Consider the following 17,451-nt stretch of genomic DNA (forward strand, 5'->3'; position numbering starts at 1 on the left):
CTGAATTTTTTTTTAACCCTAGTCATTTTTATAGAATTTTTTAAATTACTTCAAAGTAGTTTTTATTTTTGTTTTCCCTCCCTTCCTGCTCCTCAATTAGCTTTCTATGACAAGATATTCTACTTTTGTGTTCTTATTAGCTCTTACAGTATCAGGTTGGAAAAAGTTTGGGCTTTGTAGATAAGGATTTAGGTGTGTACGTACGTGGCAGGGGTGGGAATGGTATGTGAACATGTGCCAACCTCTGAGTAAGATTTAACCAAAAATCAATCTAGGACTAATCCGTTCTCCTCTTTTGACACACTACCATTTCCCATGTTTTGCTGTTGTTGTCCTTAATGCTTCACAGTAAAGCTAGCACATCCATTCATTCCCTGAAATGACACTCTTTTCACAGAATCTTGCCTGTACAGCTCCTTTTAATTGAGATATAATGGACATTTAGCATTGTGTACATTTAAGGCATACAACATACTGATTTAATATTTCCATGTATATTTAACTAACTTGAATCTCATTTTCTTCTAGTTTCTGTTCATGCCATCCTTTATGGCAGTGAAACATAGCATAATGTATTTTTGTTTGTTAAATTGAAGTCAGTCTGTTAAGGAAATAAGTATTTTTACCAGTGTCAGTTACAAAAGGACTGGAAATGCCAGGTATTATCAGTCTTTTTCCAAAATGTTTTATGGCTTCACTTTATGTGCAGAGTCAGTCAAAAGGATCCCTTTGAATGAACATACATTGTGAAACCTCTCACAGCAGGCTTTTGGGAGCCATCTAAGGCAGGGACCTCCATAGACTGATCTTGCTTAACTGATTTTAGTACAGGATATAAGGCATGGCTCTTTGAAATGCCAGCAGGCCCTGGGGAAGGGAATGTTGAGAATATTCCTCCCTAAACATTCCTTCCTGTTCTCCCACTTCCAATCCTCTTCCCCCTAAAAATTCCATCTTTAGTCTCCAGGTTTAAAAAAAAAAAATAGCTTCATTTCGGAAAGTTTAGGGAATTCCGTTTTAAGCAGTAAAAAGAAATTTAAAATTGTGCAGAAACCCCACAGAAAAGTCCTAGTTTTAGGTGGATAATCCATGGAATCTTTAGGACATTTAAATGCACTGTTGATACACAATTTCCTGATAACTTGGCTTCCACTTTGTTTTCAGACTGCATTCTCAGATTAACGATTTAATGTGTTTTGTGTTTTTTGTTTTTTGTTTTTTTTTAGTCTCGAGTAATTGTGCAACAACCAGGAGAAAGAAGCTTTCATTCTTTTTATCAGGTTAGTATCTGTTGCTGTGCAGGTAATCAGTCATTTGCCCAGCGGGAATTAATATTTTATGTTGGGACTCTCCCCTGTCCTGTGCCTCCCTTACCTCCATTGGCCCAGGACACTTTACACATGGGTAAAAAAGTAGCCCATGTGCTACTTCAGAGACTTGATAAGCATGATTATTATAAAGAGCTAGCAGGTGGTTAATCCACCAGATGACTGACTACCTTAGTTGAGCATTACCTACATTTCTTTGCAATGTAGAGAACAGTTTAATATCTATGAAACTTTTGAAATGGTAAATCTGAATATGTTAAATTAATTGTGTTTTATTTTGAATTGAAGCTGTTCAATTTGAGAGACTGGAAATAGGAATACAGCTTCAGTTTTTTTTGCATGTGGAGGCTTAAAGCAATTATGAATTCAAGGGAGAATTGTCTTCTTTATCCCATCAAAGCTATGATTGCTGAGAAAGAAACTTGATGCCTATTTTGAAAATGCTTTTAGGGTGAAGGCAAAATCTTCAAGTAGCCCTTCTGTTAACAAGTCTTTATGATCAGAGAACAAGTATGATACATAATTATAATTTTTAAAGCCCAAAGTAGCATAAACTAGTGCTAAGAAATAAAGTGGGTGATTAAATCAAACAGTCTGTTTGGAATTTTTAAAAAGTATAACTGTAAATCAATAAGATTGATTTCCATGTGGAAACCATCTCTGCAGGTGATAGAGCAGTGATAGCATAAGCTGAACACAGTTCAACTGAATTCATTTTTTTTCCTGGGTAGTGGCTTTAATAAACAGTGCTCATTTGTAAATATACACATTCTGGTATATTTAGTTTAAAAGATAACTTTTGAAAATCTGATAATTACATCTTTTAAGTAAAACAAAGCATACGGTTTAATGTAGAGAATTTAAATGTAGTACCTTCCAAAGGTATGTTCTGTATACAAGGGCTACTCACATTGTATTTGTTGACAATTCACCATGTTTTCATTAAGCTATTTTTCTACCAAATATAGAAGAGTTCTTTTCATTTCCAGAACCCATAAGTTCTCCCCAGTGCTTTTCCCACTTGGATGAAAGTGTTAAAATTTGTCTTTGTTCAGCCCTGCAGTCATGGTTATCCAGTGGTGCTCCTTTCCTGAGATACAGAGATTGACAGGGAAAGGCAATTTGTTTCCAGTGTGATTCAGCATATGACCATCTGCTATTACCTCTTACTTCCTTGGCAATACTGCCTTTTTCTGAACTCTGAAACAAAACTCTATCTTGTCTGGATAATGAGGTCACTAAGCAGGTGACCACCACAATGCAGAGGCTTCTGTTTAACAAATGACTATAGTAAAAGCAAGATTACCATTGTAAGAATATTTGATGTATTTGGCTAAGTGTGTATTTTGCCAATTTATTTCTAATTAAATATTTTTTCAGCTACTTCAAGGAGGTTCAGAGCAGATGCTACGCTCTCTACATCTCCAGAAATCCTTGTCATCCTACAACTATATCCATGTAGGCGCTCAGTTAAAGGTAAGGGCTTCCTCTCCAAGATATAGAATCAGACAGAAAAATCAGAGGGGACATTAAGGTCCAGCCTGCTGCCTTTAAGCAAATGAGTGACTTTTTCTTTATTCCAGCTTTTAAATTCTCAATTTAGAATTCTAAATTCTAAATTCTCCACTATAGAGACTCCACTACATTATTGGTCAACAACTTTATTTAATAACCATTTCTGTATTCATCACAATCTGACGGGAAAGAAGTTTCTCCCTTGTGACCTTGTGTTTTCTTCGAATTTTTAATTCTGTTCCTTTTAACACTATAAAAATATTGATGTGACTAGGAAATCCACCTCAAAAGAAGATACCATATGATTTGGCCATAGGCGAGTTGGGAAAACAGAAGGATCTTTAAAAGCACCCTGATTGGACAAAGATCTCCATTCACTGTTTTTTCAAGTATTGATTTTGACATATCCTAGAAATAGTTTTGTGACCCCTGGAGCATTTCTATTCAATTTCTATTCAGAACATTTTCCATTTCTTTCCCTTCACTTGCATGTGGGCCTTTTGCACTCATATATGTAGATGCTTTCCTGCTCTTTTATTTCTAATTAGTTTTCTGCTAGTCACTTTACAGCTAATCCTAATAATATAGTAGTCTGTTGATGGTAGGCTATAAAATGGTAATTACAATATTATCCTACTTTATCAGGGGAAAGGTATATAAATACATAAAATAAGATATGGAGGGAAATAGACCAAGATTTTAATTACTGATTCTGGATGGATGAGATTACAGGTACTTGTGTTCTTGTATTTTTACATATTTTTAAATTTCTTCTGTAATAAAAAAAAATGCATTGCTTTTGTAGTCAGGGGGAAAAAAGGAATTTGCAAAAGGAAAGAAAGGAAAAGATCTCAGATGTGGGAGGAATTTTCTTTTTTTTATTTCTATTATTTGTCTGAAGTGAATTATACCTGCATTACTAATTAACTGTATTTTTATTGTTGTGCATGGAAATAAGTGATATTTAGGCTTTCCAATTAATTTTCCATTGTTTGACATTCAAGTTGCAGGGTTTCTTTGTTTCATTTTGTTTTGTTTTGCTTTTGCAATCATCTCAGAGCAGGATGTTTGGGTGAAAATTAATTTGAAAACAAGACAATAGAGAGCAGCATTCAAGCTTTCTGGGAGTAGGCCAGTGGCACCCAGAGATGTGTAGAAAGGATTGTAAAACCAGCAGTTGAAAAGCTAGGACGAGAAATGTTCCTCTTTAATCAAATTGTCTTACTGCCCAAATTACTTTTGGTCCAATCATATCATGCCCCCACAGAAAGCAAGTATTAAATTAATATTTAGCCTTTGCTCAAAGCTAAATGTAGCTTGAGTTCTCTTTCATCCGGTTCCTATTTCTTTCTCCTTGCCTCCTTTTTTTTCCTAACAAAAATGAAGACATAATCTGTGATCATAGTCAAAACCTAAAATAAAGATGTACCAGAAGGAAACAAAAATATACTATAGCTTACCATCCAGAGATAATTATTGATAATGGCATACATATATGTATATATGAATATGTATATCTATATCGTTTTTTCTTAAGATTTTATTTTTAAGTAATCTCTATACCCAGTGTGGGGCTCAAACTCACGAACCTGAGATCAAGAGCCCCGTGAGCCCCGTGCTTCTCCAGTTGAGCCAGCCAGGCGCCCCTATATATATTTATGTTTATAAGTGGAATCGTGCAATAAACTCTGATTAAATAAATTTGCTTTAAGTAAATTAGAATATAATTATTAATATCTTCCCTATTAACAAATATGTTAATAGGATAGATTTTAATAACCATAAAGTATTAACTCTGTATCACAATTTTACTTAACTACCGTAAAAATATAGGAACAAGGTACAATTAGTATACTTTGGGTTGAAGGGAAGATAGAACTAAACTCTGGGACAGCTCCAAAGTTGGTAAATTTAATGCTGTCACAATGTTGGTAGAGACCCAAATGTTGTCTGTTTCTCCAACTTAAGATGCTCCCATCCTCACTGGATTTCACTTGTGTGCTTGGGCTGATTTTCCTCATGGTCCCAAAATGGCAGTAGCAGTTCCAGGAGTCATAGGCAGAGGGAATGTTCTTGGCTTATGTCCCTTTTCAGCTAGGGAAACCTCATGTCTTCTTGACCAGAATAGCATCCCGTGCCCATGGCTGATCTGTCACTTGGTGAGAGGAATAAGATCACCATGATAAGTCTATACCCATGAAGGTTTATGTCCCAAGACTGTGGGAGGCCAGTCCTGAAGGAGCTGGAGAGGGGTGAACAAATCAAGGTTCTAGCAGCCAACAGTTCCCCACAGGAGGACGGTTAGACTTTGTCTAGTTTCTATGCAATTTCAGCACAGTTATAGCTTATTATAATAGTTCTATCTGATACTTGTCTAGTGCTTTTCATGCACTGGGAACTAGGGAAGTGCTTTACATAATTCTCATTCAATTCTCACAACAACCCTGTATAATTATTATGCCCATTTTATCCATGAGGAAACCGAGACTCCATGAGGTGTTAAGTATTTTGTCCAAGGTCAAAGAACCAGGTCGGTGGAGGATCTGGCCTTGCCATGTCCTGGATACTGGAGGCATGTACTCATCTGGCACAGAGGACCCCTTCCCACGCCCCTCCTCAAAAAATAAATATCAGGCCAGATCCTCTGTGTCCGCCCCCCCCCCCCCCCCTCCGCCCCAGAGGGAAAATTCACAGAAGTAAAGATCAGTCAGGCCCTCTGGAACTGCTGCTTTGGGAAAACTTTTTTGAGATAGGCCATTACCATTGCTTTACTGTGAATTTCTCTTGACACGTTTGTATTTCCAACCTGATGACTATAGCTCCTCAAGGCTGGCAATTTATCTTTGAACCCCTGTCTTATTCCAGTTGGGCTGCTACAACAAAAATACCATAAATCGAGTGGCTTTTATACAGTAAATGTTTATTTTCCACTGTTCTAGAGGCTGGGGAATCCGAGATTAAGGCATTTACAGATTTGGTGGGGATCTGCTTCCTGGTTTATAGATGGAGCCTTCTCTGTGTCCTTACAGGGCAGAAGGGATGAGGAATCTCTAGGGTCTCTTACAAGGGCACTAATCCCATTTATTGAGGCCTACACCCTAATGACCTGATAACCTCCCAAAGTCCCTACCTCCTAATGCCGTCACTTTGGGAGGAGGTGGGGTATCAGAATTTCAACATATGAATTTTGGGGGGGATACAAACTTTCAATCTCTAGCAACCCTCTCAAACCAGTTAGAAGATCTGGTACATTGAATATTTGTGAAAAAGTGGTTGTGGTCCCAAAATATCTAATAGGTTGCTGAAAGATTGAGGCAACCTACTTTGCTTTGGGCGGCCTGCTTTTCCTCACCTGTGAAGTAAAAAGCCTGACCATCCAAGAGAGGGAGTATTATTCCCAGACTCTATTAAGACTATTTGTGGAACAAAAAAGCCACAAGCAACATAGGTGTGTGTTGTGGAGTCTTCCATGATTGGTATTTCCATTTGTGATTCCACATCCTGTGTTTTCTTCATTCATCACAGAGTGGTAGTTAGTGTTTGTGAGGCAGCTCAGGACTTGCTCCCTCACGGAAGGTTCCAGAAAAGTATGTCATGCCTATTTTGTATGATGGTGGCTCTCACCCACAAGTGGACATTTTGTGTGTTGAGTGATGTTTCTATCCCTGAAATAGTTTTGATTTTCTCTGGGTACTCAGTGATTTACTACAAAAGCATCAAGACCCTGACTAAACTTGAATGTAGTCTCATAATTTTAAGGTTTTAATGCTCACATGAAATGTTCGTGACTTAAGTTTTCCATTTTCATTCCCAGTCTTCTATCAATGATGCTGCAGAATTCAAAGTAGTAGCTGATGCCATGAAAGTAATTGGCTTCAAACCTGAGGAGACTCAAACAGTGTATAAGATTCTGGCAGCTATTCTTCACTTGGTGAGTAGGGACACCTTTCAGAATATATTGCTTCCCTGTGGTGACAGGATGCTCTTTCAGAAGATTTTGCTTTTTCCCTGTAGATTTAAAAACTAATTTATATAAGGAAAATTTCTCTTACATTTTGAAGCAATTACTATACCTGTGGTTCTCTCCGTCATTTTAGAATGTTATGAGAGATTTTCGAAGCCACTATAGGTTTTGAAACTTAGCTTTGGTTAATTGTCTTACTGGCATGTCATATTTTGAACTGTTTAAACCTGAGGGTAAAAGAATTCAGTAATGATATGACTACCAATGGTATAAGCTAAAATCTTTTGAACTGAATAAATTTCCAATAGCACTTGAAACATAGAATCATAAATTATCAGAACTGGAATTTTGATCATTTCATTTTTCAGGTTGGGAAATGAGCTCTAAAGGGGTGGCACGATTGGCTTGAAGGCAGAACCAGTTCATGGTGGGCCAACACAGTCGACCAAGGTTGGCGAATCATGGTCCAATCATGTTCTGCTACACCACAGCAAACTCAGACAAGTGAAGGGCCATGTGTCAGATTTCTGTTATTCCTTTTTCTATAATTATAGATGTTGAAAATATAATGAACATGTAACCTTAGAAAAAATGAATGACAACATGAATTTAAATCTGGAATAAAAATAACCTTTCACTTTAATGTGGCAAGATTTAACTCTTAATGAAAATAAAGTACAACAATATCCTTCAGAATCCAAACAGGAATTTTGTTTTTAAGTGACATCATGACTGTAGAACTTACCTGGACCAGTAAACATGTAAGAAGATCAAATAAAATGTACTAAAGAAGAGTAGTAGGGCAGGGGGAAAAGAGAAGAGGATAGTGATGAACAAGTATAATCATCAGATTCATCAACGGAGTGGTTGATGTGCTAGACAGTTGGTAGATGGTTAATAAGTATTTATTGCTTATTGAATAAGTAAAATATAGATAGACTCGGAAGCTTGGGGAAATTTAATAGATAATAAAGGTGACATTTCAAATCAGGAGGAAAAACTCAACCATTCAGTAAGTGGTGTTAGAGTGACTAACTAACCATCTGAAACAGATTCTTTGCACCACTTAGTAATATAAATCCTAAGTGAGTTAAAAGCTTTAATGTAAAGGGAAAAGCTGGGTATTAGAAGAAAATATTAAATATTTGCAAAATCTTTGGAGTGGGAATGGTCTAAGTATGACACCAAAGTAAGAAAAACTCTAAGCAAAAGATTCATAGATTTGACTACATAAAAATGTAAAACTTCTATTCATCAGAATACTGAAAATTAAGTGCAAGATGGGTGTCTGGAGAAGAGGAAAGATGGATAAAGTGCTAGGTTCTTTTTTTTTTTTTTTTTTTTTTTAAGTGCTAGGTTCTTATATATAGGTAATGTATTTAGGAAAATCAGTGCTACAAACAAGGTCACTTTGAATTTTATCTGTAATTGGCAAATATATCCATGATGTAATGTTTCAGAATCTTGCTGGAAATGGCATCTTCTTTTTTTCACTTTGGTATAGGGAAATTTAAAATTCATGGTGGATGGTGACACGCCTCTCATTGAAAATGGCAAGGTTGTATCTATCATAGCAGAATTGCTCTCCACCAAAACAGACATGGTTGAGAAAGCCCTTCTCTACCGAACAGTGGCCACAGGTCGCGACATCATTGACAAGCAGCACACGGAGCAAGAAGCTAGCTATGGCAGGGATGCCTTTGCTAAGGTGAGATTTTTAACTGATGTCTCGGCCTGGTGATGCAGTTATAGTGAACTTCTGTGATGATGTACCCAGATGTTCCAAGAAAGTGGGTTCAGGCTTTTAGAAACCATAATGATGCTTTTGGACCAGTACAGTCTCAATAAAATGCCCTGACTGTGAACATCACTCAGGAAATGTTCTGAAGAAACTGAATCCTACTGACTGGGAGGCTCGTGATGCCTGCCGAGGCCCTCTCATTGCCCTCTGTGTTGCTTTGCTCACTGGTGTTTGATGAAGATCACCTCAGGTCACCTGATGGAGTTCTCATCCCTTGGGTTTCACGTCTATGTGGTGGTGGTGCCATGATTTATTAACCATCCTCCTCTTAAATCATTCACTTTGTTTCCTTTTTCTGCCACGACAAATAATGCTGCCATATCTGTGTGCATGTCCTTATACACTAGCGCTTTTGTTCCCAGTGGACAGACTCCCAGGAATGAGCTTACCACATCAATGGACACACTGATTTTAAACTTTACATTTACTGACTTTATGGATATACACTAATACTTTACTTTCATTTTCATTGCTAGTATATTTGAGCATCTTTCTGGATTTTTGTAAGGTATTTAAATCCATTCTCAGAATCTCCTGGTGTGTCCTTTTTACATCTTCTTCAGGGCTGCTATTGTTTTTTGCCCATTTTGAAGAGCCCGTAACTTTAACCCTTTGTCTTTATTATCTGCATAGCAAATGTTTTATGTTACCAAGCTCACATTTCCTTGTTTTTCTTTTTTGCTGGTTGATTAGATTGCCACGTATTCCATTCTTACTCTTATGAGTTGCAGGCTTGGTTTCTAGTCTCAAGAGGAATTTGGGTTTATCCAAGTGCAACAGAGTGTGGAGGATTCTAAGCAGAGGCAATGACAAGCAAGCCTGCATTTTTAAAGAAATCGCTCTGGCTTCAGTATGGAGAATCTTCTGTGGGTGGGGATGGAAGCAGGGAGGCCATTACAGGGATGTGTCAGTATACAGGAGAGAGATGATGGCAGGTAACACAGATACGGGGAAAAGAGGATGATTTGAGATGGGCTGTATTCAGGATGTAAAATCCACATCCCTGTTTGGAGAACAATCAAGAACAAATCAAGGCTCACTCCTAGCATGGTCTGGCTCCAGCCTGCATCTCCTGCCTCATTCCACACCATGCCTCAGCCTCCTTCCTTAATTCCAGCACATTAGTGTTCTCTTGGGCCTTGCAGTGTGTCTTTATCCCTTTCTCCTTCCAGCCACAGGACCTCTGCACATGAGGTCCTGTCACCTTTGCTTAGATCCTTTGCTTAGATCCTTTCTCTCCCCCGCTTGCCTCGGCAACTCTTATTCATCCTTCAGACCTCAGCCCACGAAGGCCAGTCTTCACTGGCCTCTGTGAACCCTGAACAGGTTAAATTATCCTCAGATGCTACACACCTCACCTTCAAATTAAGAGAGAGAGAGAGAGAGAGAGAGAGAGGGTGTGGGTGTGGTTTTTCCTTCATCTTACTCCCTGTGCTCCTTGGAGACTGAGACAGTGTTTATGTTTCCTTTAGTACTGTATCTCCAGTAACCTATATAGAGTAAGTACTCAGCTAATATTTGTTGAATGAATAAATTTCTACAGTTCTAGTGTCATGTTCATGGTTAGAAGTAGGGTAGGAACAGTCTTTGGAGGTGGGAAGACCAAGAGTCCTGAGAGCACACATGGTTGAGATGGCTGTGAGGCCCCTGGGATTGTCATTAGGTCAGCTGTTAAGCACATGAGTCTGGCATTCAGAGGAGAGGTCTGTGTGGGAGCAATAGGTTCAAGAGTTGCGACAGTTTAACATTGAATGAGATGACTCAAGAGGTGTTAAAGAGTGAAGAGTAGAGGACCAGAGGAACTCCACCTTTTAGAGGTCAGGTAGAGGAGATCAGAGATCACTCAGAAGGAGCAGCCAATGAAATAGGAGGAGAATTAAGGAGATGTGCTGTTACAAATCCCAGAGAGGAGAATGTTCAAGAAGAGAATGGGAGAGCAGCCCAGGTGGCTCAGCAGTTTGCGCTGCCATCGGCCCAGGGCCTGACCCTGGAGTCCCGGGATCGAGTCCCACGTCGGGCTCCCTGCATGGAGCCTGCTTCTCCCTCTGTCTGTGTCTCTGCCTCTCTCTCTCTCTCTCTCTCTCTCTCTCTCTGTGTGTGTGTGTGTGTCTCATGAATAAATAAATAAAATCTTTAAAAAAAAAAAAAAAGAGTGGGAAACTAGGTGGAGTGACACCAAGTGTCTGAATAAGGTATCCACATAGAGGCCCAAGGAGGTGTCTACACTGAGGTGCTTGGGGTCTTTGATGAGCCATTTCAGTGAAGCAGTGGGAGGTAAGCCAAGATTGACTGGATGGAAGAGTAAAAAGGAGGCAAAGAACAGAGGCAGTGAGTGTGGATAAGTGCAGGTGGAGAGGGAGGTGGCTGGAGGGAGCTGCTAACCATGCACATGCTAAAGACGTGGCACTGTGGAGAACACTTGTATCAGGACATGAGTGCATGTGAGCATGTGGTGCCTTTGTCCACATGTATCTTGCTGTAAGCATCCTTGGACATTGGATATGCATTTGATTCTCTAGGAACTTCAAACTGCAATCTTTGGCTCAGATCTTTATGTAGCACTATAAATCAATATTTGTATTTTTAGACTCCATAGAGCTTTCCTGGAAGATAGATATTAATTCATTGGTTCCCCACTTTTTAATATTTGATGAAATTCATAATAAAGTAAGCAACTTCTGTGAAGGAGTAGGCAAATTATTGATATAGCTGGGCACAGAGACATACACATATCTAGGGTATCCCTAGTATCCCAACCAATAATAAGCTTTAAAAAATCCAAACCGTTTACGTTAGTATTACCTACATCATGTAGTTTTCTTTAACAGATGATCTGCATTTCTAATTTTTCTGCTTAGAGTGGCAATCGCTATGTTAAATGGTAAGGAGAAAGTGGATAAGAATTTAAAACTTATCACAGATCTAAACAGAAGACACAGTCTCAAATGGGGAAGAATGAACAATGTTGTTCTCCTCACAGGCAATATATGAACGCCTTTTTTGTTGGATTGTTACTCGCATCAATGATATTATCGAGGTCAAGAACTATGACACCACCATCCATGGGAAAAACACTGTTATCGGTGTCTTGGATATCTATGGCTTTGAAATCTTTGACAATAACAGGTAAACTGGATAAGAGGCTTAAAACTCTATTGTTGATTTTTTTGTTTCTTTGAACCTAATTGATTCCTTTTCTTGCAGCTTTGAACAGTTCTGCATCAACTACTGCAATGAGAAACTGCAGCAGCTGTTCATTCAGCTGGTTCTGAAGCAAGAACAAGAGGAGTACCAGCGGGAGGGCATCCCCTGGAAGCACGTGAGTAGTATCCTCGGGAAAATAGCTTCCTGAGTTTCATGTAGTATTGCAGATGTCAAATCTTAGCATTTTAGGGGCATTGTTTTAATCTCCTTGAGTACATGAAACATCTCAACGTTAGCTTTCCTTTTGGGGATATGGAATTACAAGTCATTTTCAGGGTTGGCAAGTGGGATTTCTCTCATGTGATGGACTGCCTTGTTGGTGTCCAGAAATGCTGAATTCCAACCTTCACACTTTATGGCTGATGCTGTGTGGGATCTTTAGCTCTCATCTGTCTAGTAGTTTAGCGCCATTTAGAGGTTACTTTTAATAGCAACTTTGCCTTAAATGGACTGGGCTTTGCTTCCAAATTGAGTTTGGAATTTCTTCCTGTCCTTTTTTTCCTCTTATTTCTCCTTTTTTCCCCAACTCTACTTTGCAATTTAAATGGCATTGTTATTCTCTTCAGTTACTGTGGTTTATATTCTCTGAAACCCAGGCATGAAAGCATTAATGTTTACTTCTGTTTGCTGTCCCTCGTGTCACACCTGGTATCACCTGCTCATGGCCCTGTGTGAACACTGACAGTTGTCATAGTCAAACATCTGGCAAGGCAGGGCTGAAAGTGGTACTGCCCTGGGGCATAAGCCCCAGATACCACTGCTGAAAAGCATGACTTGGGTTGGTGCTCTTGTTCCTCACCATTGAAACCTCATGTGTGTGACAGGATGAGACCCAGTAAAGTTTTCTGTTAAATTTATATTTTTAAGCAATTTTGAGAACGGACTTGAGAAATGTATAACTTCTGAGTTTCCATACATTTCTGAGGGTATAGAACTGTGTTTCTCCTTTTGCTGAATAGAACAGACAATAAAGTTAGTGTTTTTTAATATGCATTGTAATAGTAAAAAGCTATTTGGTATGCTGTATGTAAATTCCTTTTATATGTCTCCCACCTTCCTACTTTCTATCTCCTCTCATTCAGAAAGGGAGACAGTGGTACAACTGTCCTGCCTCAAATTGCATTTTTGCCTTCCAACATGTGCTAAACGTAGGAATACCTTAAAAATTTTTTGTTCAAGTATATTAGTGTAAATTTTACTGTTTTACAGATAAACCAAAAGGTGTATTATAACTTTGTAATAGAATTACCTATAATTTTGATTTTTGCCGTAAACTCTCATAGCACATTTAAGGTGTAATTCAATTAAGTGTTTTTCTTTTTTTAAGATTTTATTTATTCATGAGAGACATAGAGAGAGAGGCAGAGACATAGGCAAAGGGAGAAGTAGGCTTCCCTGTGGGTGAGACTGATGCAGGACTCCATCCCAGGATCCTGGGGTCACAACCTGAGCCAAAGGCAGACGCTCAACTACTGAGCCACCCAAGCATCTCTCAATTAAGTTTAGATGCAGCCTTCATAGAATGGACCTGTTGTACAATTTAACACACAATTAAAACTGACACTTAGATTTTTATAGCAAATGTAATCATAAAACTTGTTACTCAGATGTGATTCAGAGATACTGGTCAAAAATATCCTTTAGTATTCAAGATATCAAATTCCACAGGCATAGCTGATAAAGGAGGAAAGTCAACAACCACAGTAGGCTATTCTGAAAAAGGAGCAACAGCCCTAAAATGCAAAAATCCTTAGCAAAATAAACCAAGAAATAAATGTCCTAGAGGGAACAAAAGGCTAGGTCCAAGGTAATTGTTACTGTACTGACTATATTGCCAGGTTCCCCCAAATTAGAATCTCTGTTCTGGGCAATTATTTCCTCAACTTCTGAACATAGTGATTGATTTTTTTTAGTGTTTTTTATTATGGACAATTTCAAGCAAACTAAGAGCATAGATCATGATACAATAAATTCAGTGTACCCATCACCCATCTACCCACCCCCAGATAATGTTAAAGCAAATCTCAGACATCATATTATTTCATCTGTAAATACTCCAGTGTGCTTCTTTAAAAGATAAAGACTTTTACAAATGCTGTGACCACAGTACCATTATCACACCTAAGAAATGTAACAGTAATACCTTCATATCATCAAATATCTAGTCAGTGTTCACATTTCCTCAATTGTTTACAAGGAGTTTTTTTTGGTTTCTCTTTATAGTTGTTTGAATTTAGACCCAAGCAAGATTCTTACGTTGTGGTTGGTTGATAGGTTGCTTGCATATGTGTAGATTTTCTCCTCTCTTTTTTTCCCTCACATTCTCCTGATGAAGAGGATGAGTCATTAGTTCTGTAGAGCTTGCCGTAGTCTGGATTTTGCTTATCGGATTCCCAAGGTGTCATCCAATATATGTCTCTGTTCTGTGTATGTCCTTGGTTGTCAGATCTGGAGGCTTGGCTGGTTTCAGGATCAGTGTTTTAGCACCAGGCTGTTTCATAGTGGTATGTGGACTTCTATCAGGGGGTTCCAAATGCTTGGTTATCTCCCTCCCTAATTGACTCACTTTTATAGGCTTTCGGTGCTGTAGTTTACAAGACATTTTTAGCTGCTCTGTTTGGGCTGGGAATGAGAGACCCAGACCTCTGTGCCCCTGACCTCATCACACCTCCTCTTGCCCCCTTCCCTGGGAATTGAGGTTGCTGGAAGAACCTGGTTTGAAAGCCACGAATTGGGGGATCCCTGGGTGGCTCAGCCGTTTAGCGCCTGCCTTTGGCCCAGGGCACGATCCTGGAGTTCTGGGATTGAGTCCCGCGTCAGGCTCCTGGCATGGGGCCTGCTTCTCCCTCCTCCTGTGTCTTTACCTCTCTCTCTCTCTCTCTCTCTCTCTCTCTCTCTATCATGAATAAATAAATAAATCTTTTAAAAAAACGAAAAGAAAGCCACAAATTTAAGTAATGTTTGAAGTAACATTAAACTTACAAACTGAAAGTTACTGAACTCTTAAAGCAAAGACCAATCACTTTTAGTTACACAATTGGAACTTTAAAGGACTTAATTCTTTTGTCCCTGGGACAAAAGACAGTCTTTAATTCTATACTAGCAGAGTCTAAGACTTCAGCTAATAATTAATACAGAGTTACTGCTTTTTGAGAAGACTAAGGATGTTTTTTCCAAAGATGGAAATAACTTTTCTCCCTAATTAGCAAATGTAATATGTGCCCACCATAAAAGTACATATGTAGATGGAGGTTTCTCCAGCTCTGTACCACTGATGTTTTGGACCAGATAACTCTTTGTTGTGAGGCTTTCCTGTGCATGATAGGATGTTTAGTGGCCTCTTCCCACTGGTCCTGTAGTCTTGACCTTCAAAAATGTCTCCAGACAATGCCAAATGCCCCTGAGGGAAAAGTCATCCTCTTGAGACTTACTGATAGAGACAAACCAGTAAAGTATAAAAAAGGAAGTAGAAGCCACCCAGTCAGCAGACTGTCAGTCCATGGATACAGAAGAGAACTTGGAAGAGTAGGGGCGGAGCTTAAAGCCACAGATAACTGGTTTGAGTCCTTGGACTTAAATAGCACAGAGCAGGAATCCATGAGAGACTGAAAGTCCATTATGAGCACATAAATCGTACAGAAGGTATTGGAGACAAAATTCAATTTTAGATGCCTCCTAAATGAGGGGGACACATCAACACTCAGAACTAAAATGTGTGTTAATAGCCTGTCCATCTTCTGATGATGCATAGCTAGCCTGAGTGAGGCCAGTGTGTGTATGGTGAGATGGATGCTGTGGAGTATTCGAGTAAACACATATAGAAGAGGAATTTGGGATAAACTTTGTGCATATTGAAGTTGCTAAAAAGCCAGATGTTATTTAGAACTTTATTCAGCACATAAAAGTAAATGCAAAGTTTATTCTTACCTTTTACAGATACTTTCATCTCAGAATTAAATTTATGTTCTTGCCCAGAGAAACATCAAAACTGCTAAACTTATATGTGCTTTTTTTTTGGCTTTGGGAAAGCTGGAGAAGACCTCTTTTGGGTTTTGGTCATCCAAGGCCATAGAACTAAAAATTCAAGTTCTATGTGATACCGTAACTTCAACTTATGAATCAAATAGCACTTTAAGGTTATTTGTTGGTACTTTGTGGAGTGTGGGTCTAGTGATTAATGGCAAACAGATCGAGGGGGTGGAGAGTATGAAGGAATAGGGTGTAGGATTAAAACAAAAGTTAGTGATAGGAGAAACATTATCTACTTTGTAATTTTTGCCTTGAGCTATACTCAGTAACAAAGTGTTTCATGGTAGAAAGTCAACAAAGAAATAAAAAATAAACCTCTGATAGAACATGTGCTCATTTTAGCACTAGACCTCATTAATGCTCTTGACTTATTTGACATCTACATAACTTTACTTAAATTCCTGAAACATCTGGAAGCATCAGTGTTTTGCGTGTCTTGTTCTCTGTTCCCTCTGGAACGGCTTCCTTGTTGTGTCCTGCAGATCGATTACTTCAACAACCAGATCATCGTGGACCTTGTAGAGCAGCAGCACAAAGGGATCATTGCAATCCTGGATGATGCCTGCATGAATGTTGGCAAAGTCACCGATGAAATGTTCCTCGAAGCACTTAATAGTAAATTAGGCAAACATGGTCATTTTTCCAGCCGAAAGGTATGTGTTTTATGAAAACTTCATCTCCTTTTGACCTGTAGGATTTTCCCATTGTTTGGCAGAATTAAATGGTCTTAAATGTTGGATTAAAAGAATGTCCACTCAACTAAGCAAGAAAGGCCATAAGCATCCATTAAGTGACTTACTGCTATAAATAAATTCTGCCTCTCTGGTTTATGGGATGACAAGATTGATAAAAATCATAATATCCAGGAGAGGGAGCTCCAGACTATTCAATTTGCTAGAAATAGGAAAAATGAACACGATTTTAGAAAGCATGATGTCATTTATAACCAATAGGTACAGAGGCCTTGTTCATATGCTAAAATTCTACTCCTGCATCTGATAATTCTGGCACTGAAAACAGCTTTTGTCCTTGACTTTTAACTGTAATCAGTTATAAAACATAGTGTGTGTTCTCTGCCGCAGTTCTTCAGACTCTATGACTTTCTTGAAAATAGAGAAATTCTAGCTGTAGTTCTCCCCGTCATAAGGAAATTCATTCCCTTCAGTGAATGGGTATCCTTTTAACTCCTCATTTTTCACATTCTAAAAATGTTATTAAACAAATCACATTTCTGTAATAAGTGGTGGCAGTTGTGATTGTCAGACCTTTGCATATAGTATATTTGCCATCGGTATTTGTCCTAGGAGGGGTGCACTGTCATCCTCGAGTATTCCCTACAGATACAGGCTTGTCTAGCAATCATAAGCTGAAGGAGAAACAAGCCCCATGCTCTGTCACTTCCATAAAGAAAGGAACAAACATTTCTGCTCCTCCATATTTTCATGTAAATCTATGATACATGCCATTTTTTTTAGCACAAATAAATCTAACTTTGTCCCCTTTGAAATTATGTAATCAGAACAGTAAGAATCTGCAACTAGATAAAGCACTAATCATCAAGAAATAGATTGTTGGCTGATATTTATTTAGGCCAGTTTATTTCTAAAAGA

At 38.6% G+C, this 17,451-nt stretch overlaps 1 protein-coding gene across 1 annotated transcript in view; it reads left to right on the forward strand.

Annotated features, from left to right (window-relative positions):
- Positions 1 to 17,451, forward strand: part of MYO1D (myosin ID) — a 326,946-nt gene that overhangs the window by 94,621 nt on the left and 214,874 nt on the right. The window contains exons 5-11 of the mRNA XM_025996152.2: positions 1,227 to 1,280; positions 2,709 to 2,804; positions 6,658 to 6,774; positions 8,312 to 8,515; positions 11,589 to 11,734; positions 11,813 to 11,927; positions 16,324 to 16,494. Of these exons, the coding sequence (XP_025851937.1) occupies positions 1,227 to 1,280; positions 2,709 to 2,804; positions 6,658 to 6,774; positions 8,312 to 8,515; positions 11,589 to 11,734; positions 11,813 to 11,927; positions 16,324 to 16,494 (903 nt within the window). The remainder of the gene's footprint in view (positions 1 to 1,226; positions 1,281 to 2,708; positions 2,805 to 6,657; positions 6,775 to 8,311; positions 8,516 to 11,588; positions 11,735 to 11,812; positions 11,928 to 16,323; positions 16,495 to 17,451) is intronic.

The sequence above is a fragment of the Vulpes vulpes genome, chromosome 2 (assembly GCF_048418805.1).
Source record: "Vulpes vulpes isolate BD-2025 chromosome 2, VulVul3, whole genome shotgun sequence".
Lineage (NCBI taxonomy): Eukaryota > Metazoa > Chordata > Mammalia > Carnivora > Canidae > Vulpes > Vulpes vulpes.